Below are 22,001 nucleotides of genomic sequence, written 5' to 3' on the forward strand. Positions count from 1 at the left end.
GTCCTTGAGTGGATAGCACGAATGTCTTTACCAAAGACATTTATGATATGAAATAGCAACCATACATCCCATCTACCATAATAATTGTATATATCAACTTCTCAAACTTAGCAAAAGTAGTTTAAAATAATTTACACAGACCAATTCAGAGAAACAATCTTGAACGTTTACTGAACGTGCATAAACATTGGACCCTTGAGTTGAAATTTAAAATTAAAACAGACACTTTCTAAAAGATGTGTTTTGATCAAATGAGAATATTACAGGTAAAAAAAATGAGAGATTTGTAAATAAATTAGTAATCAACGCTATTTAGGGTTTAAGATTTAATGAAAAACTTTCAATATTTGTGAATAGTCAAAAATCAAGTTTGATACATTAACATTACAATGCAAGTATGTATTTCTTCAGGTAATTTTTCTTATTGGCATGAATCAGCAATAAATGCATATTAAAATACCACCACCAAATTTAACATTACCATTTATTATAACATGATATAAAACAATGTGATATGAACATTGCATATTAACACTTGTAAGTAGCATTTTATTATAGGCTCTGCTCATTGTAAGCTATGTACACAATGAACATAATTACACTCTTTTGTACATACAATGAGATACTGAATATAAAGCCCTCTACATATTGCTTTGCATTTGAGCTGTACTGAAGTTAGAGCGTATTGCCCTATAAAGCTTGTATGAAAAGTTCACTAAAGGCAGAGAACATAAGGAAACTATGAAAAGTGTGACATTTTTACATTTGTTCAGAGTAGTTTGGCAGTAACTGCAGACAATACAACACTAAGTATATATAGCTACAGCAGATGGTATTACCAAGGAACAGCATTAACCTGTACCAGTACAATGGCACTGCAAATCATTGAAAGTGGTAAGAAAACAAATGTGAAACCATTTCCTATTGTATACATCAAACATTGGTGAACTATTTCATATAGGTAATGGCCACAGTTACTTAAAAGTCAGGCATTATACATACTATGTAATTCAAAATGAAAACTAAGTTCTGATACATTAACTGAAATGAGACCCAGTCACCCTATGTGCTCACATATTGTGGTCTCCACACACTGGCAAATTTAAAAAGACCAAGTTAAAAAATCTGCCATGGAACAATCAGTGCTCCTGAAATAAGTAATATATCGGCATTAAATCCAACAAAAATGTATTTCCTATAAGGAGTGTTTAATATTGAATCAAGTGTTGCTTCCAGCACTTGCTTGAATTCTTGTGCTCTGGTGTACTCCAGTTCCATATACAGATGTCAAATTTTGACCACCGTCCTGGTGTCCTTCCAAATACAGTCAAACTCCTCCGAGCCTCAGCCTTGTGTAGATGTGTATGATTTGCCTGTGGCTACATTCTGAGCTGCAGTGTCAAAAATAAATTTCTTTTAATCTTTTTAGTGAAAAGTTTAGTTCAACATATCTCAAAAAGTCATCTTAAAGGTATGCAATTAGTAGTTCTACTCAAATTCAAAAAGACTTTTCAGATCATAATCACTATAGATGATCCAAGTAATGTTTGTCTGAGCTAAAGTAGCTTTAATTTGTTACTCCTCTTAAGTGTTTTAAAAATCTGTTTTGTGATTTATGCTTTTCAACAGGGCAGGATCCCAAGCACCTAGTGCAAGCAGTAAAGTAAAACCTAAACATATTGTGGTGTTGAAATATTCTCATCATTTTAATTTAATCATTACCACCTTTGTCACATGATGATCCTTCAAATAATTTTAAAGGGAGTAAAGACTGTATAACAGTGTCAAATAAGTGAGAACATTACTCAACTATCCTGAACTTGACCATAGCTAAAAGCAACAGGAAGGTGATTTCCCCTTTGAGACAGGTATCGTGTCACAGCATGAACTCCTGCCGGAAAATTCCCACAATGTGGCTTGGCTAAGATGGGTAATAAGGTTGGTATGTCCAAGGTTTGAGCTTCAGTATTTCAAGTTCAGCCACATTGTTTATTACACCTGGGAAGCGGAGCTTTTACTTTCCATATGGTTACTTAACTGAGTTCTCAAAGGGTAAAAAGCATTTAGTTCTCTGAGAGAGGTCCTTTACTGTGAGAATTCTTCACAAAGGAGATCAGAGAACAATATTCACTTTGTCTCATCCAGCACTTTAACAAAAATACCTTAGTTGTGCCTTTCAAGCTGTAAGCCTTAACAACACTTTGATCCCAAACTCCTCTGGGATCCTCCTTTACTTTCCAAATCCCTCCACCTCATCTCATTGCATTTTCATTATCCCTTGACACCTCATTCTCTCTCTCTCTCTGACCGTCAGCTATCAGACGTCAAAATCATTCCCTATGCCCTCAACCGAATTAATTTTGAACTGAATACAATGCAGAATCCTTCTTTCATTTTCATTGCTACTGTTTTGGCCAGGACTCTATTCTCACTGCAGAAAATCTTTTATCTTTATCTTTAAAATTCTCACTCATCCAAGACACCCTCCTTCTGGTCTCTTACTCTAGATATTTTCTTGAAGAACAGCTCGAGTAATATCAACTGCCTCTGTTTCTCTACTCCAGGCAACGACCATCTGCAACAGAACCATCTCCCCTCAACATGTCATCATTAAGGCAGAGTCCTATACCTTAAAGATGGCGAATTACCATTGACCAGAAATGTAAATGAACAAGCCATATAAATATTGTGGCTAAAAGAACAGAAGAAAAGCTGGAAAGTTTGATTCCCTGAAGCCTGTCCAGGGAATCAGGGAAGGTGATCGAAAATTGTCAGATCGTCAAGAATCTCATATATTGTCCAGGACAAAGCAGTCTACTTGGCTGGCAAACCATCTACCACCTTAACCAATCTCTCTCTACACAATGAGTACCGCCTGCAAGATACACTGTCGCAATTTGCTGAGGATCCTTCACCAGAACGATCTAAACCCATGACCATTCCCACCTAAGACAAGGGAAGATTTTTTAAAAAAAGCATCCTTGGCAGAAATAGCATTTGTTACCAATCCAGAATTTCACTTGAACTGAGTGACGTGCCAGATCATTTCACAAGACATAGAGCTGTGGGTTACATGTAGGCCGGCTCCACAGTTCCCCTCCCCCCAGCCCTCAACCATTTTCTTCAGGATCCTGGCCCTAACCATCATCTTTTCATAGATGTCCATCTCTTTTTACTTCCATTCCCATTGGTTCAGCTCAAGAACCTTCTGTCTCTTCTGCGGAGCTCCAACCAGTTTCCATCCACAAACACCCTCCTCAATCTGTGAAATGTTTTTACAAGCAGTCGCTTACTTTCTCCAAAGAAAATACACTTTGGTAATTCATACAAGTTCCAGTCGTGCCTCTCTTTTTGTAATATGTGTGGGGTACTCTTGCTTCCACTGATGACACTGACCCCACTGACCCTCCGAAGAACAACCCACCCAGACCCATTCCCCTACACCTAACATTACGGGCAACTTAGCATGGCCAATTCACCTAACCTGCACATCTTTGGATTGTGGGAGGAAACCGGAGCACCCGGAGGAAACCCATGCAGACACAGGGAGAATGTGCAAACTCCACACACACACACACAGATGCCCAAGGTGGGAACTGAACCCGGGTCCCTTGTGCTGTGAGGCAGTAGTGCTAACCACTGAGCCACGTGCCCAATAATTGTATCAGTACAGTTTCCTGTTTTCAGCTCCAACTTAAAAATTATAGCAATTCCCAACTTGGCTTCCAATTTCCATCCTTTCCTTGTCTTCACATGGCCTATTACCGACTCTTTCCATCCTTTTCCCAACTTTTCAATCTCCATTTCTGGGAAATGGTAGTCACTAATGTCTACCATAAGCTCAATAATTTCCACAGCCAGCTTGCTTACACTTCCTTTTTCCTGTGAATTCTATGCCATTTTCTTAGTTCCTCCATTTAATTTGTTCTTATGATGCCACCTTCCAAATAGGTGGTTCCAATTGAACTTCTTTCTCAATTGGTGTTTTCCTTCAGCATTGTCATCGATGCCAGAACATATCCACCCAATTTCATGCACTTCTGTTCTAACTCCTTCCATTCTTCACATAACCTGTGTCCTCACCTTGCTCGACACCTACATTCAATAGATTACCCTCAGCCATTTTCACTACCTTGAAAGTGATGCCATCAAGAAAAACATCTGTCTTTCCTTGTAAATAATCCAAAAGGCTACATGATTCACTGTGAAATCTTTGGCTATGCTGCCATTACCTCAACAAACACTTGCCTTCCCCTACTAGCACAGAAAATGCAACACCCTGCCCTGTCACTGCCTCTATTCCAACAGCAATTTATTCATATGGCTGTCATTTTGAGTATTTGCTTCTTCTGATGAGGTCGTCTTTAATAACAGATTGGGTGATTGTTTTGCTGAATATTGCCATCCAAGTTTACTTGCCATTTTAATTCCTTGATGTTCTTAGACGACTTTGACAATAGTCTAAGTCAACTTACATTGAACTTCATTAGTTTAAGTTTGAGGAACAATGGTTTAATTTTCAATTTCAAAATCTTCACTGACGTTGGATTCAGAATTGAATTCAACAATTTTGGATCACAATTACTGATTCCATTTTTACAAACATCTGATGCCAGTAATGATTCTGCTGTTGGCAGTTGCTGCTGCTACAGAATCATTGTTTGTTTCATTCTTCATTACATTACCATCCTGTTCTAAATCTGACATTCATTTTGCCATTGAATGTACATCTCCCTTCCACTCTACTCATTGACAGACTAGGGGCATCACTGGCTCGGGTAGCCCATCCCTAATTTCCATCGAACTGAATGTTTTCTGAGGCCATTTCAGAAGAAGGTAAAACCACATCACTGTGGATATGGAGTCAAATGTAGTCCAGAGCAGGTTAGGAAAGCAGATTTATCTTCCTAAAAGACAATAATAGGAGTTTACAGCAATCGACATGAGTTACATGTCTTTTTAACTTCCAGATTTTTAACAACGAGTTCAAATTTCATCATCTATCATGGTGGGACATGAACTCATGCCCTGGGAACATTAATAGAAATTGCTGGAGAAACTCAGGAGGTCTGGCAACATCTGTGTAGAGAAAGTGTTAACATTTCGGGTCCAATAACACTTCTTCACAAGCTCTTTGTTGTTTGTTTCAGATTACCAGCCTGGGAGTATTTTGCTTTCACCTCAAAGGAAATTTCAACTTTATTTTGCTCTGTGCACTGTGCCAGACAAACTCACACTGTGGAGAACCTTGAAAAAATAAAGAGTAATAAAAAATATAAATCAACTTTTCCTGAGCTACTGTCAAAAGACATTTTTCTTAGGCTGATAGACAAATAGATTGTTATGGATTAGAAAGAATGCAAGATTCATTCCTTTACAGTTGGACAAATAATTAGATGCGATTCATGCTACTGAACTTGTCAATCTTCCAGACATGGATCTTGACAGAAGGGACAAAAGAACAAAATGCTCAATGAGAACTTCCACTGAAAATTTAGCAGGACAACATTAAGGCAACAAATTATCAGTTAAAAGAAAATGTTGGCTGAAAAGAAATAGTAAGTTGATAAAAATGATTGTAATAAATTAAGCTTACTTTTTTATATCAGACACACATAAAATGAGATCCTTCTGTGAGCTGTGGGTGCGATGGGGATGTTGGGGATTGATGTGGAGAAGACAGACTTTGTTCTGCAAAGAATGGTGAATGTAGGGAAACAAATAAGTACAATTAAAAAAAAACTGACAACCACCAAGATCACAATCAAAAGGACAAGAAGCACTTTTCCCAACTAATGCTACATCTTTTAGACAACACAACTTGAATGTCAAATAAATAAGTAGTTGATATAATTTTTAAATAAAAGTCGCATTCAGACACAAGGCTTGAAATACAGACCTTCAATAAACTATAAGGCTATAACTGAACAAATTAAGATCCAAAATATTTTAACATGCAATTTTACTGTATATGGACAAAAGAAAACACTCTAGTTTCCGTTAGCAAATCACTTGTAACTCAAGTGGTACAAGTCAAGGAACAACCAAGAACTCAAAGAACGTGGACAACCATGAGCACAATGGAAAGCTAGAAGACAGACATTTGAAAATGTAGTACTAGTACAAACATGGGTCAGTGCTGTAATTTAGCTCGAGTGCGGTCATATTTGTTTTGAATCTCAATATCAGCTCTTTCACAAAGGCTTTTCTTTGCTCTCCAAGAGGGCAAAGAAATTGCATTAGGATATTAGGAAATTGAAAACAGTTAACAATCAGATGAGATATTGTAACATTAATTTAATGAGGAAACAAATTTGAGAGATTATTAACAATAAAAGAGGTAGGAAAAATATTGTAGCCAGCTACAGAAAGCTTAATTTTTAAAACGTAATACTTCTTTTGAATGAGTCTTTTGCACACCAAGGTTTCAAATTTATTCGGCATCTAATCTAAACTATTTCTATAAAATATCCATCAAATGTAAAGTAAGGTTTCTAATGTCAGTATATTAACAAAGAGAAATATCTAGAGTTGGCAGCTCTGGGAGACATCAATGGATAGGTTGTCAACTGAAAGCTGGCATTGAAACAGGAGTGAGTTGAGGGTAAGCAAAGACTTAGTTCCTTATTAATTCAAACAAAAGTCCCTGCCCTACCCAGCACCCTCCACACCCAGTTAAGAATCTTAGAAGGCGTTTATATAAAAAAAACTTTTTTATTCAACTGGAAAGACCTCTGCTTGGTTTCAAATTTAAGTGATACAATGCTCTTAAAATATTCTCTCTCACACTTAGACCTAGTCTGCTGCAGATCGGGCCCAGAGTACTCTAAGGATAGTGGCGAAAAGCTGGTTCACAGGACCATGGCAATAGAATATCGGTTTTCCTGATTTTCCAATATTGCAGAATACTAAATAATACAGAACATACTACTCCAGCTCCACTTGCTTGCACAGGTACATTGGAACACTTGAACCAGTCACAGAATGGGGCATGGAAGCTGTACCAAATCAACAGGAGGATCCTCGACCAGTACTCCACCTTAACCTGATACAAAGTTAAAGATTCTTGCTCCAATTGTGCCTCTCTTCCCAAATGATAGTCAGTTAAACTATTAATTCCATTGCAGTCAAGAGTGTGGTGCTGGAAAAGCACAGCCGGTCAGGCAGCATCCAAGGAACAGGAGGGTCGATGTTTCGGGCAAAAGCCCTTCATAAGGAATCCTGAAGGGTTTTTGCCCAAAATGTCGACTCTCCTGCTCCTTGGATGCTGCCTGACCAACTGTGCTTTTCCAGCAATGCACTCGATTCTAATCTTCAGTCCTCACTTTCGACTAATTCCACTGCAGCCCACCAAAATCCCAGGCAATTAAAGTCCTACTGGCATTATTCTTAGGGTGAAGTTTGAATTTGATTGGGTGTCACTGCACTGTCTAGTCTGTCTCAAAATCTCCCAAATACTTTCTTTGGTCACTGGTAGATTGCTGCAAATTTCAGAACATCTCCAGACATTGGGGAGCATTTATAACCATTGAAATGTCAACCTTAGCAAAACAGTGCAAATGGTGCTATAATGGAACATTGTTGGATAAACTGTAACACAATCATACCTACTGAAAAAGAATAGGATGGTGGGAGGGGATGGAAGGGCAGAACATCAGATCAGGAAATCCCTTCAGCTCCTCACTCACATCTGATTCGGTGCCACCAACCCTGCTCCCTTCCCCTCTCTTTATATTGACAAAATATCCATATCATATCCATTTTCTAGTTGCCTTTGTCATCTCACCAATGTTTCCTTATACAAGAAGAGAATTCTAATGGCAGAAAAGGTAATCCCTAGAGTTGTAGTATGAATGGTAATGTTCCATTATTGTAACCGGTACCACTTATATAAAAAAACTTCTTACTCAGTTTCGGGGACAGAAATAGCTCTCCAAATTGCAACAGCTTGCTTCCCTTGTCAGATGGTCAGAAACATAACATGCTGATTGGCAATTGTCAACAGTAAATAGCTTAAAAAATGAACCAGAGACCCAGGAAGTGAGAGACAAGATGGGGAAAGGTGAAATATTTAAGGATTTGATCTGAGATTGGGAAGCTGATTAGAAAATACTCAAAAGCAAAGCCGTAGCAGCGACTATCACACAGTAATAAATAAGTCTAACCCATACAACTGCCCTATCCCTGTAAAGGCAATACCAGTTAAAAAGTAATTCTGCAGAAGTATTCAGGCAAAACTGAAGTGAGTCAGCCAGATTGATTCATGCATGCCAATTATATGTTGAGTCCTCGTCAGCTAATTCCTTGTATTCTCAGTTAGAAAATGGCAATACAGAAAACCATAATGAGGGAAAAGCTTTGAAAAAAACTATGGTGATTTAGTAGCCAGTCAGAAGATCTCTGAATTCAATCAGCAAACTAAACTTAAAAAGAGCTAAAATGTATATCACTTCAGGATGTCCCAAAAGCTTCAAAGCTAATCAGATACTTTTGAAGTGCAGTTGCTGTTATATTACAGAGAAATGAAACAGCCAATTTGTGCACAGCAAGGCCCTACACAATTAATGCCCTCAAGTTTTCTGCCCGATGAACTCGATAAAGCTTTCACTTTATTTATTTAAAACCAGATGTTCAAAGGCCATACACGTACCTAAGTAGCAGACTAACAACCAGGATAATAGCTGCCACATTTATGTTTGATTCTCAATGGTTGCTTTCAAAAAGCCCATTGTGTCTTTCCCTTCTGTTCACACAAGTGCCTTCTCCCACCACATTACTATGTGGCATTATGAGAGCTGTCACTCAAAGCACCAGGTGGGATGTAGAACATTGCAATTGCATTAGGTTCAGCAACAACATTTCTAAAACCCAGGGATTAGATTGAACATCAAAGAGGAGCATAACAGTATGAACAATCTTCTGAAAGAGCAAGGGCATTTTTTTCAAAGCAAGAAATGAAACAATACTTTCAACTGCTATTCAAGTGGTTTCACTTTATTAAACATCTCTATGAAGTGAGGCAGAAAATAGTTAAAATGCATTGTCATATGCATATTTGGACTAAATATCAGCTCCAATCAACAGAGCTGCATTGAAAATGGGAAGTATCCAATAGCAGGACACAATTTTTGTGTAATCATCATCATAATAACTGGATGATAATCTAAATCAACAGTTTGGCTTTCAAGACTTCCACAATATATAAATGTTTCCACAATATATAGAAGTGTTTGGATTGTACGGAGGTCTGATAGCCAAATTGGATTTTCTGTGGTCCACTTTACGTGGAAGCAATGTTGATTAATGGTGATTTGACTTGTGGACAAAGATGTCTAAATGCTGGGAAAGACTGCCTGGGTGAACAAATGTGCTTCACAAAATTTTACTGGTGGAATTTTGTTCAAACAGGTTGAAATGATGTTTTAAAAAGGTAAACAACTGATTGGAATATTAGCCTAACTTAAAGATGTTTAAGGAGTGTGGAAGACTGAGAGACAAAGTGCAAATACCGCTTCAAAATGCTACTTAAGGTAAAATTGAATAGATGAACAGCATTCTGACTTTCATAAATTGGGCAGAGAATACAAGACCAAAAATCTGATGATAAGGTAGTATAAGACAGTAGTTAGATCATGGTCAGAATGTACTGTGTGCAGCTTTGGCTGACCAATTATTGCAGAGGACATTAAAGTGGCAACAAGTATAACCAGTGCAGATTCATCTGAATGATACCAGGGATGAGAACCTATAGCTATGAAAACAGACTCAATGCCCTTGGATTACACCCAATAAGAAAAGAAGCCAAAGTGGATTTTAATAGAGATTTTAAAAATTTTTAAAAATGTATTTGCTTAGTTACAAGAAATCATAATTTTAATGGAGAGTCAGTCATCTACACAAAATTTGCACTAAGTTGGTATTCAATATAATCGTTGAAACAATTTGCTGAACTATTTTCTGAAAGTAGAAGACATCTCAGCTAAAAATGTAAATGAAACTGATTAGGATTATTGCTTGGAGTTGCTGTAGTACTTTCAAACTTGATTAATTTCCTTTGGAATTTGAGAGAAATTTCTTAAATTTTTCCCTTAATTAGCCTCATGGTTTTTCTCTTTTCACTTGGATAGTGGGAGGAAAGTGAGTCGATGTTATATGTGGCCATACTGTGTGATCTGGCTGGCATACCATATTTGTATATTGAGCATAGATGGAAAAATGACACCAGAGTATTCAATACATTTGAGAAGATAACGAAGTCCAAAGAAAACACAAGTGAGGAAAAGATAAAGAAAAAAACAATATGCAACAAGTAGGAAACTAAAACAGAAAATGATAAATAACTGGGTCCAAAATAAAAAAAACTTCAGTATGAAAGTGAAAGGGGTGCTTAACAGAATGAAAGGATAATCACAGAATCTAGAGTATGGTGAATTATATTGAGTGGAGTGAGAATACATTTCAACATGACGTCAGTAACTGTTGAACAAAATATATAAAACAGAGAAATGAACTGATGTATAATTCATTGCTTTTACTGGTGGCATTATTCTCACAATAGCACCACAGACCTACATATATTTAGGTCATTCCGAATGCCATATATGCTAAAACCACAAAGCAACCAGATACAGAGAACTGCTATTCTAGTGCAGTAAAAGTGTCACGTATGAACTTCATTGCAATATAAACTCACAAGCACTGAACACCATAAAATAATCTAAAGAGAGGTAAAATTAAAACATAGCTGTTGTTCAGTAAAAGTCTTCATTTGGTACTTTCTGTTTATCATCATTGCTGAATGCAATGAAACCAGAAAATTCTTTGGAACAGTGCTGTCAACTTTGAAAAGATTTAAACTTAGTATTTTTGTTTCACCATACATTGATGTAACATTATATCTTCATTGGCTCAAAATGTAAGTTGAACCTGCCTGCTACAAGTTTGCTGCTTCTTGGTGCATCTGCAGCTAGTTCACTGGAGATATTAATCATCTTCACTCCTTCCTGAGCATTTTCCTCATCAGCCCTGATATCGGTTTTGCGGTTAACGGTGGGGGCCACAGTTAACACACTAAAAGCAACAAAAACTAGTTAGGAGAAAACATCATTGCAGTTCAAAGAAATTAATAAAGAAGATTTTTGCCGACTTGAGGATTTGCATTTAAGTACTCAAAGTATGAATGACTGACAAAGCAACTTGTCAGTTATTAACCACAACATTGTAACAGTTTTGCGAATTTATGATAAGCTTCTGAACTAAATAGAAACTCATTTTATTTTATAATTAAAGCAGTAAATTCAAAGTCAAGGATATTTATAAAGGGTTTTCAACAATGAAAACATCCATCATACTCAATAGTAAGAATGAAATACATTGTCAAAAACCATTTACAGAAGAGGAACACTAGGATATCAAGTTCAGCACATATCTGTATAAAAGTGTTAGTTAACTGGTAAGACATTTTATTCCCACTGCTCACTACATTCCATTCAATTTAAATTAGGCAGCACTCTGCGTGAAAAACTCAAAAGCTCTTTCTATCCCCAGCATAGCACAGGCAATTTTTAATGGAATAATTTATACATGAACAATATATCAGGCGTAAGTGGCCAAAAACTATATTTTTGGTGTCTTATGTTCTTTACAGGTGACTCTTCTTGATAGCATTTATTTTAGTGTGGAAAGATTCACTGAATGCATTACAATTGAATCTGGCACACAATTACGTTGAAAGAACTATATATATCAGCCCATAATTTTTTATGCTGATCTTTTGAAACAAATTATTTACTCAGCTCCTTTTCCTTGCACTTTCACAACGCACAATGTCATTAGGGAAGGATGCTGTCTGACCTGCTGTGCTTTTCCACTACTCTGATCTGAACTCTGGTTTCCAGCATCTGCAGTCCTCACTTTTGCCAAGGAGTTCCATTATTTTGACTCAGTGATACTTATGGAACAGTGATACATTTCCAAGTCAGGATATTAAGTGGCTTGGAGGGGTACTTCCAAGTAGAGATTAACTATTGAATCTGCTGTGTTTGTCTTTCTAAATGGTAGTGACCATGGATTTGGAAGTTAAGGACGCTCTTGCAGGTGCATCCTTGTATATGATACAATGCTGCTTCTGAGCATCAGTGATGGACAGAGTGAATATTTGTGAATGTTGTGCCGATCATGGAGACAGCTCTGTTGTGATTGATGTCACGCTTTTTGAATGTTGAATTGGATCTGCACTCATCTAAGCAAATGGAAAGTATTCCACGAAACTTTCGACTTGTGCCTTATAGATGATGGACAGGCTATGGGAAGTCAGGTGGTGCATCTATTCACTGCAAGATTCCTAGTCTCTGACCTGCTCTTGTAGCCACAGTAGTTATCGAGCTAGATGAGTTCAATTTCTGGTCAACGGCAAGCACATGATGTTCATAGCAGGGGATTCAGTGACGGTAGTGCCACTGAATGTGAAGAGGTGATGGTTAGTTTCTCTCTTGTTGGAGATGGTCATTGCTTGAAACATATTGCGTGAATGTTACTTGCCACTTGTCAGCCCAAACCGGGATACTGACCGTATCTTGTTGCATTTGGACATGGAGTGCTTCAGTATCTGTGTTGTCATGATGCTGAACAATATGCAATTATCAGCAAACATCCTTTTCCTTAATGAATACTTCGCTTCAATATTCACTACTGAGAGGGACCTTGTTGTTTGTGAGGACAGTATGAAACAGGCTGATATGCTCAGACAGGTTGCTGTTAAGAAGGAAAATGTGCTGAAAATTTTGAAAAACATAAGGATAGATATGTCCCCTGGGTTAGACATTACTACAGGAAGCGAGGGAAGAGATTCCTGTATCTTTGACAATGATCTTTGTGTCCTCATTGTCCACTGGAGTAGTACCACATGATCACAAGGTGGCAAATGTTGTTCAAGAAAGGGATAATCCTGAGAATTACAGATCAGTCAGACTTACATCTGTGGTGGGTAAATTATTGGAGAGGATTCTGAGAGACAGGATTTATGATTACTTGGAAAACCATAGTTTGATTAAAGGTAGTCAACATGGCTTTGAGAGGGGCAGGTCACGCCTCACAAGCCTCAGTGAATTCTTTGAAGATGTAGCAAAAAACATTGATGAAGGTAGAGCAGTGGATGTGGTGTACATGGATTTTAGCAAGGCGTTTCATAAGGTTCACCATAGTAGGCTCATTCAGAAAGTAAGGAGACATGGGATACAGGAAAATTTGACTATCTGGATTCAGAACTGGCTGGCCCATAGAAGACAGAGGGTGGTAGAAGATGTATTCAGCTGAAGCTCGGTGACCAGTGGTATTCCATAGGGACCTCTGCTCTTTGTGATTTTTATAAATGACTTGGATGAGGAAGTGAAAGGGTGTCAGTTTGCTAATAACAAAAAGATTGGTAGAGTGGTGGACAATATGGAGGGCTGTTGTAGGTGGTAATGGGACACTGACAGGATGCAGAACTGGGCTGATAAGTGGCAGATGGAGTTCAACCTGGAAAAGTGTGAAGTAATTCATTTTGGAAGGTTGAATTTGAATGCAGAATACTGGGTTAAAGGCAGGATTCTTGGCAGTGTGAAGGAACAGAGGGATCTTCGGGTCCACATTCATAGATCCCTCAAAGTTGGCACCAAGTTGATAGGGTTATTAAGAAGGTGTATGGTGTGTTGGCTTTCATTAGCAAGGGGATTGAGTTTAAGAGCCACGAGGTTATGCTGCAGCTCTACAGAGCCCTGGTTAGGCCACACTTGGAATATTGTGTTCAGTTCTGGTTGCCTCATTATAGGAAGGATGTGGAAACTTTAGAGATGGTGCAGAGGAGATTTACCAGGATGCTGCCTGGACTGGAGGGCATGTCTTATGAAGAAAGGTTGAATGAACAGAGGTTTTTCTTATTGGAGCGAAGAAGAGTGAGAGGTAACTTGAGAGATGTGTATAAGATGATGAGAGGTTAAGATAGATTGAATAGTCAGAGACTTTTTCCCAAGGCAAAAATGGCTATCACGAAGGGGCATAATTTTAAATTGATTGGAGGAAGGTTTAGAAGAGATGTCAGAGGTCGGTTTTTTACACGTGTGGGCACGTGGAATGCACTGCCAGCAGTAGTGGTACAGTCAGATATATTATGGACATTTAAGCGACTCTTGGATAGGCACATGGATGAGAGAAGGGTATGTAGTTGAGCTTAGAGTAGGATAAAAGGTCGGCACAACATTGAGGGGTGAAGGGCCTGCCCTGTACTGTACTGTTCTATATTCTATTTGTATGCTGTATGGATGGTCACCGAACAGGTAGTTAAAGAGCCATGGACATTACTGAGGAAACTGAGATGACAGACCTTCAGAAACTACAACCATCTTCCTTTATGCTAGATATAATTCCAATTAGTGGAGTTTTTACAATTCCCACTGACTCGAAGGATTTTGTCATACTCACATTATGCCACACTTAGTCAAATGTAATCTGGATGTTAAGGGCAGTCATTTTCACTTCACCTCTAGAACCCAGCTCTTTTGTTAACATTTGAACTGAGGCTGAACCAAAGTCCAATAAGGTCAGGTATTGAGTGGCCCTAGTGGAATCTAAACTGAGCATCTATGGGCAGTTTATTGTGAAACAAATGTTGCTTGAAAGCACTGTTGAGGACACTTTCCATTAATTTACTGATGATCGAGTGTGGTTTGAAGGGGCAGTAATTGGCCAGGCAGTATTTATCTTGTTTTTGTGTTGAGGACATCCCTGGGCAAAGTGTCACATTTTTGACTCGATGCTAGCGTTTCAGCTGTACTACAAAGACTTGGCTAGGACACAGAAAATTCTGGAGCACACATCTCCAGCACTGTTGCCATTCTGTCTTAGACAGCCTTTGTAGGATCCAGTGACTCCGGCCATTTCTTTACATCATATGGCATGAATCAAATTGGCTGAAAGACTATGATGCAGGGAACTCTAAAGAAGGTCAGCATAATCATCCTCTTCGCACTTTGAGCTGAAGATTGTTGTAAATACTTCAGCCTTACCTTTTATAGTAAAGTGCAGGGTTTCCCCCATAATTGAGAATGGGGTTGTTTGTAGTGCTCCCATTTCCAGTGAATTGTTTAATTATCTACCACCATTCACGATTGGAAGTGGCAGACTGCAGAGTTTAGATCTGATCATTTGGTTGTGGAAATGTTTACTCTATTTTTCACTTGCTGCTTATCATTTTTGGCATACAACTAAGTCCTGTGTCATAGCTTCACCAGGTTAATAACTCTATTTTAGGTATGCCTGGTGCTGCTCCTGGCATGCCACCTGCAATCATCATTGGCTTGTTTGTTGATAGAGTGAGGAATATGTTGAGCCATGTGTTTTGCAGATTGTATTTGAGTATGGTTCATTTGATAATTACCTCAAATAAGCCCAGTTATGAATTAGAACACAGAAGATTACAGTGCAGGACAGGCCCTTTGGGCCTCAATATTATGCCAACCTGTGGAACTAATCTGAAGCCCATCTATCCTAAACAATTCCATTTTCATCCATATGTTTATCCAATGACCATTTAAATGCCTTTAATGACGGCGAGTCTACTACTGTTGCAGGTACTGTGTTCCACACCCCTACTACTCTGAGTAAAGAAATTACCTCTGACATCTGTCTTATATCTATCATCCCTCAATTTAAAGTCATGTCCCCTCATGCTAGCCATCTCCATCCAAGGTAAAAGGCTCTCACTGTCCACCCTATCTAAACCCCTGATTATCTGATATGTCTCAATTAAGTCACCTCTCAACCTTCTTCTCTCTAACGAAAACAGCCTCAAGTCCCTCAGTCTTTCCACATAAGACCTTCCCTCCATACCAGACAACATTCTAGTAAACCCCCTTGAACCCTTTCCAATGCTTTCACATCATTCCTATAATGTGGTGACCAGAACTGTACGCAATACTGCAGCATGACCTCATGGCTCTGAAATACAATCCCTCTACCAAAAAGCTAACACACTGTATGCCTTCTTAATAGCCATATCAGCCTGGTTGGCAACTTCCAGGGATCCATGTACATGGACACAGAGATTTCTCTGCTCACTACACTACCAAGAATCTTACCATTAGCCCAGTACTCTGTATTCCTGTTACTCCTTCTAAAGTGAATCACCTCACACTTTTCCACATTAAACTCCATTTGCCACCTCTCAGCTCAGCTCTGCAGCTTATCTATGTCCCTCTATAACCAGGAGCAGCACCAGGCATACCTAAAATAGAGTTATTAACCTGGTGAAGCTCTGACACAGGACTTAGTTGTATGCCTTTGTCACTATCCACAATGCCACCAACCTTAGTGCCATTTGCAAATTTACCAATCTACACCCTCATCCAGGTCATTTATAAAAATGACAAACAGCACTGACCTCAAAACAGATCTTTGTAACTAAGCTCCAGAATGAACATTTCCAACCAACCACCACATTCTGTCTTCTTTCAGCTAGCCAATTTCTGATCCAACGACTTGTAATGTCCCCTTCTGGCTCTTGTTAGCTCTCTTTTTAGGTTTTTCCTGGCTAACTTGTAACTCTCAAGCGTCCTAACATAAGCCTTCTTCTTCCTCTTGACAAGAGATTCAATTTATTTAGTAAACCATGGCTCCCTCACTTGACCATTTCTTCCCTGCCTGACAAGTACACACTTATCAAGGACAAACAGTAGCTGTCCCTTGAATAAGCTTCACATTCAATTGTGCCCATTCCTGTCGTTTCCTTCCCCATCCTATGCATCCTAAATCTTGCCTAATCGCATCATAATTGCTTTTCCGCCAGCAATAACTCTTGCCCTGCAGTATATACCTATCCCTTTCCATCTCTAAAGTAAACATAACTGAATTGTGGTCACTGTCAACAAAGTGCTCACCTACCTCAAAATCTAACACCTGACCAGGTTCATTACTCAGTACTAAGTCCAATGTGGCCTTGCCCCTTGTTGGTCTGTCTACATACTGTGTCAGAAAACACATTGGACAAAAACTGACCCATCTAAAAGTATTTGAACTATAGTATTTCCATCAATATTTGGAAAGTTAAAGTCTCCCATAACAACTACACTGTTACTCTGGCTCCTATCCAGAATCATCTTTGCTATCCTTTCCTCTACATGTCTAGAACTATTTGGAGGCCAATAGAAAACTCCCAACAGGGTGACCTCTCCTTTCCTGTTTCTAATCTCAGCCCATACTACCTCAGTAGACAAGTCCTCAAATGTCCTCTGTTACTGTAATACTGTCCTTGACTAACAATGCCACAACTCCTCCTATTTTACCATCTTCTCTGCTGTTACTGAAACATCTAAATCCCGGGACCTGCAACAACCATTCCTGTCCCCGCTCTATCCATGTCTCTGAAATGGCCACAACATCAAAATTCCAGTACCAAACCATGCTGCAAGTCCACCCATCTCATTCCAAACGCTCCTGGCGTTGAAGTAGACACACTTCAAACCATCTTCCGGCTTGCCGGTGAACTCTTGCAACCTTGAAACCTCATTTCTGACCTCACTACTCTCAACCTTCAGGACAGTGGAACTATGATTTAGGTTCCCATCCCGTTGCTGAATTAGTTTAAACCCTCCCAAACTGCTTTAGCAAGCTACCCCCCACCACCACCACCAGGATATTGGTACCCCTCTGGTTCAGGTGTAGACCATCTGTTTGTTGAAGTCGCACTTAATCCAGAATAAGCCCCAATTATCCAGGTGTTCGAAACCCTCCCTCCTGCACCATCCCTGTAGCCATGTGTTCAATTCTTCTCTCTCCCTATTCCTCCCCTCGCTAGCACATAGCATGGGCAACAAACCAGAGATAACAACTCTGTTTGTTCTAGCTCTAAGCTTCCACCTTAGCTCCCTGAATTTCTGCCTTAAATCCCCATCCCTTTTCCTATCCATGTTGCTGGTACCTTGGTGGACTACGACTTGGGGCTGCTCCCCCCCTCCCCCCTCAAGGATTCCGAAAACACGATCCAAGACATTACGAACCCTGGCACCTGAGAAGCACCACACCAAACAGGAGTCTATCTCACTCCCACAGAACCTCCTATCTGTCCCCTAACTATGGAGTCCCCAATGACTAATGCTCTGCTCATCCCCCCTCTTCCCTTCTGAGCAACAGGGACAGATTCTGTGCCAGACACTTGTACCCCATGGCTTATCCCTGGTAGGTCGTCTCACCGCAACAGCTGTTAGATCTGTTGAAAGTCTATCCATTTAGCGTGATGATAGTACCTCACAACACAATGGAGGACATCCATAGCGCCGAAAACAAGACTTTGTCTCCATAAACACTGTATGGTGGTCACTTCTAAGATGCTTCTGTGACAGGCAGATTGAGGAGAATGAAGTTTTTACCTCATCACCTGCTGCTGATCCAGTCTAGCAGCTATATCCTTTAGGTCTTAACCAGCTCAGTTGGTAGTGGTGCTGCCAATCCACTCTTGATGATGGACATTGGAGACCCCTACTCTGTATATGCATATTTGCCACCCTTTGTACTTTCTAAGGAGTACTGGGGAAGTTGGAGGGTGGCACTGTATGTGGTAATCAGGTGCTTTGCTGCCCATGTTTGACCTCTTGTCATGAGATGTCACTGGGTCCAGTGTGACAGTTGAGGACTCCTGGGATATTCTTTTTCAACCCTGTATCACTGTACCAATACCTCTGCTAGGTCTGTTTGTACGACAGGACAGATCCAGGGACAGTGAAGGAATTGTCTGGAATATTGTGTGTAGGATATGATTCTGAGAATATTAGAATATGACTACTGAAGGCTGTTGCTGTTCTAATTCTCACACCCAAGATGTTGGTAAGGAGAACTGTGTCAGTTGAAAGAACAGAGTTTGTCACTGTCATTTCTGGTACCTTGGGTGATTCAGATGGCAGTCCAGTTTTATTTCAGTTTTGAGACGTTTTAGCAGTTAAAATAGAATAGCTTTCTAGGCCATTTAAAATGGCAGTTAAGCCTGTGGGCCTGAGGTCACATGTAAACTATGCCAGGTAATGATGGCAGTTTGCATTTCCTAAATGGCATTAGTGAATCAGATGGGTGTTCATCATTACACCTTTTACATTTCTATTTAAAATACTTTTCTTTAATTCCAGATCTTTAAAACTGAACTCAAATGGCAACATCTGCCATGGTCGGAGTCAATCCCAGGTCCCCTAAAAACTATAAATCTCTCTGGATTCCTAATCTAGCAATAATAATTTTTACACCATCACCTCCTGCCATGATGATTGTATATGTTCATGCCATTTAGTAAGAAATACTCACACTGAACAAATATAAAAACACAATTCATTTTTTTGCCTCATTTCCCAAAAAACAAATAAGAATATACCTGCTTCTGGATTTTATTCCATCAAGATCCTTCTTTTTATCCACAGCTTCATCAGGGCTTTGTATTTCAGACTCTGCTTCAGTGCACCTTTCAGACATGATCACTTGGCCTGAGGACTACAGAATTGCAAAAACAAAGTGCTTGCATTAAGGATGATGAAGTTGTCTTCAAGGTTTACTATTTGTCAAAGACCCTGAATTACAGTGGTAATGTGAAATACTGGAAAGTGGTGCCTTTAAATGCTCACAACTGCATCCATATCTTAGCTGCACCAGAAAAGAGGTTAACACGGCTCTTGTGGCACAGTGGAGGCCCAGGTTAAAGCCCAGATGTGGAATAACATCTCTGAACACGTTGATTAGACTAAGTAAAAAAAAAGAGGTTAGAGGGGCTCTTATGGTGCAGTGGTAGTGTCACTATCCCTAAGTCAGGAGGCCTGAGTTCAAGTCGCACTTGCTCCAGAATTATGTAATAACACTTCTGAACAAGTTAGAAAATATGTGAAAAGAAGACAGGCAAAAGATAAAACTGAATGAAATGACCACCTCGTAGCATGCAGGCCTAAGCTTATCCCAAGACTGGCCTGAAATGGAGTCACAGCCCTGGGATCATACTTGAGAAAGTATCATTTTAAGATGTTGAATGTAATTATTTTATAATTGCTCCCTAATATTTTGCTCTGTGTAAACAGTCTTTCACTACTTGACCCTTCATAACCTTTCAAAGTCACATCATGCTACACACGATCACCACTTAATTAGTTTAACTCCAGTGAGAAAAAAACTCAAACATGTTAAGTCCCTCTTTATAACTATTAGCTCATAATCCTGTTAACATGCCAATTGATCTAAGCTTTGCATTGCTTTTATAACCTCACAATAATGGCCTGCCCAAAGATACATTATACATAAATTCCCCAGAATATTTGTACTTTAGTTATCGTATGCACAAAATAGAGAGTGAGAATGACAAGGCCAAATATCTATCACAAAACAATCTATACTCACATCATTTCCACTTTCTAACTTGTTTTGATTTAGTTCAATGCGTTCTTCTTTTAAGCGAGCAATTTCCTCTGCCGCAGTTTCTTGATGTTGGTCCCAACTATTGTTTCGAACAGCTGCTTCCAACTCTTTGATATTACTTTCAGCAGTTTTATTTCTATGAACCTGAAATAAGAAACTTCTTTGAGAGGATGTGATTGGTTATTTTATAGAACTGACAATCCAGAGATCTGGAAATAATGCAGAGAATTCTACCATTATAGCTTCAGAATTTGAATTCCGTTTTAAAAATCTAGAAATAAAAAAAACAACAAAAGCAAGAATGAAGATGTCAAAGTGTTGTTAAAAACTCAACTGGATCACACAGTCCTTTATGGAAAGCCCTGTCCTTGTCAGATCAATTCTATTCCAAAAACTAAGCAATCGATTCTCCACCATCTGTAGCCATCTGCAGCAACGAGCCTCATCACTGATGAAGGGCTTATGCCCGAAACGTTGACTCTCCTGCCCCTCGGATGCTGCCTGACCAGCTGTGCTTTTCTAGCACCACACTCTTCGACTCATTTAGCAAGCCACAATTTTATGAAATGGTGAGTTCTGCTGCCAGTTTTCCATGGCAATGTAAGGGTCGTAACTGCAAGCCTTGCTCATATTCCAAGAACAATTTAAAAAAAAGCTCAGTCCAACTTAGTACCTATTCTAAATTTCATCTTCTTAAATACAAAATCTAGGTTCTGAAATACAAATTAGTGAAATTTAAGTTCTTTCCAAAGTAAATGCCAAATATTTTTATTTACATTTCAAAAATGTACTTTTTTTCAAAGACATCTTTATATACATAGTCACGAAAGCAGTTGGTTCTGTACGGTAGCATATGAAGAAACAAACAAACAATCACTGGAGTGTGACTCCATCCAGAAAACAAACCCAAGGGATTTCTTACTTGTACAAGATGATATTTACATACATTTGTGATACCCAGAGGGTATGATAACTGAACACACCCCCATTTAACTTTGACAGAAAGACTTTAGATGGTGGTCTTGCCCTGGCTGCCCCATGCTTTATAGCACCTCTCAGCACATAATCCTGGACCTTGGATTGTGCCAGTCTGCAACACTTGGTCGAGGTCACCTCCTTGGTCTGGAAGACCAATACGTTTCAGGCAGACTGAAGTGCATCTTTCACAGAACTGATGGTGCTTCAGGCACAGTCGATGTTTATCTCGGTGTGTGTCCCAGGCAACAGACCATAGAGCACAGAGTCTTGCATGTAATTAACTATTAAATTCAATTTGATTGCAAACATAGAACCATAATGGTTTATTACTTCAAAATTCAACGGGAAAAGTTAGTGTTGATTGAAAAACTGATTGGGGACCCAATGCTACCTGAGGGGTAGAGCCTGACAGCAGAATACATTTACTGCTGAAATTGATAGAATTTACAAGATGTGTTGAGGAGGAAAGGGAAGAAGATAGAGGGATTTCATACACAGATCTGACAAAAATATCCAGAGTTGCAATTGACACATGTACATGGTCAGGCTAATTAAACTTAACTGACACTCTCAATCCTAACCTGATGAAGCTGAATAATACCATGTAT

At 39.1% G+C, this 22,001-nt stretch overlaps 1 protein-coding gene across 14 annotated transcripts in view; it reads right to left on the reverse strand.

Moving 5' to 3' along the window:
- Positions 1-311: 311 nt before the first annotated feature.
- Positions 312-22,001, reverse strand: part of plekha5 (pleckstrin homology domain containing, family A member 5) — a 344,620-nt gene continuing 322,930 nt past the window's right edge. For 13 of the 14 annotated variants that reach the window (XM_043713466.1, XM_043713471.1, XM_043713468.1 and 10 more), the window contains 5 exons: positions 20,398-20,559; positions 19,391-19,506; positions 10,931-11,070; positions 5,597-5,691; positions 312-1,391 (listed from right to left, as the gene is read on the reverse strand). In XM_043713466.1, the coding sequence (XP_043569401.1) occupies positions 5,606-5,691; positions 10,931-11,070; positions 19,391-19,506; positions 20,398-20,559 (504 nt within the window). In that variant the 3' untranslated portion in view covers positions 312-1,391; positions 5,597-5,605. The remainder of the gene's footprint in view (positions 1,392-5,596; positions 5,692-10,930; positions 11,071-19,390; positions 19,507-20,397; positions 20,560-22,001) is intronic. The other variant, XM_043713467.1, reaches the window with a different exon arrangement.

This window comes from Chiloscyllium plagiosum, chromosome 23 (genome assembly GCF_004010195.1).
Source record: "Chiloscyllium plagiosum isolate BGI_BamShark_2017 chromosome 23, ASM401019v2, whole genome shotgun sequence".
Classification (NCBI taxonomy): Eukaryota; Metazoa; Chordata; class Chondrichthyes; order Orectolobiformes; family Hemiscylliidae; genus Chiloscyllium; species Chiloscyllium plagiosum.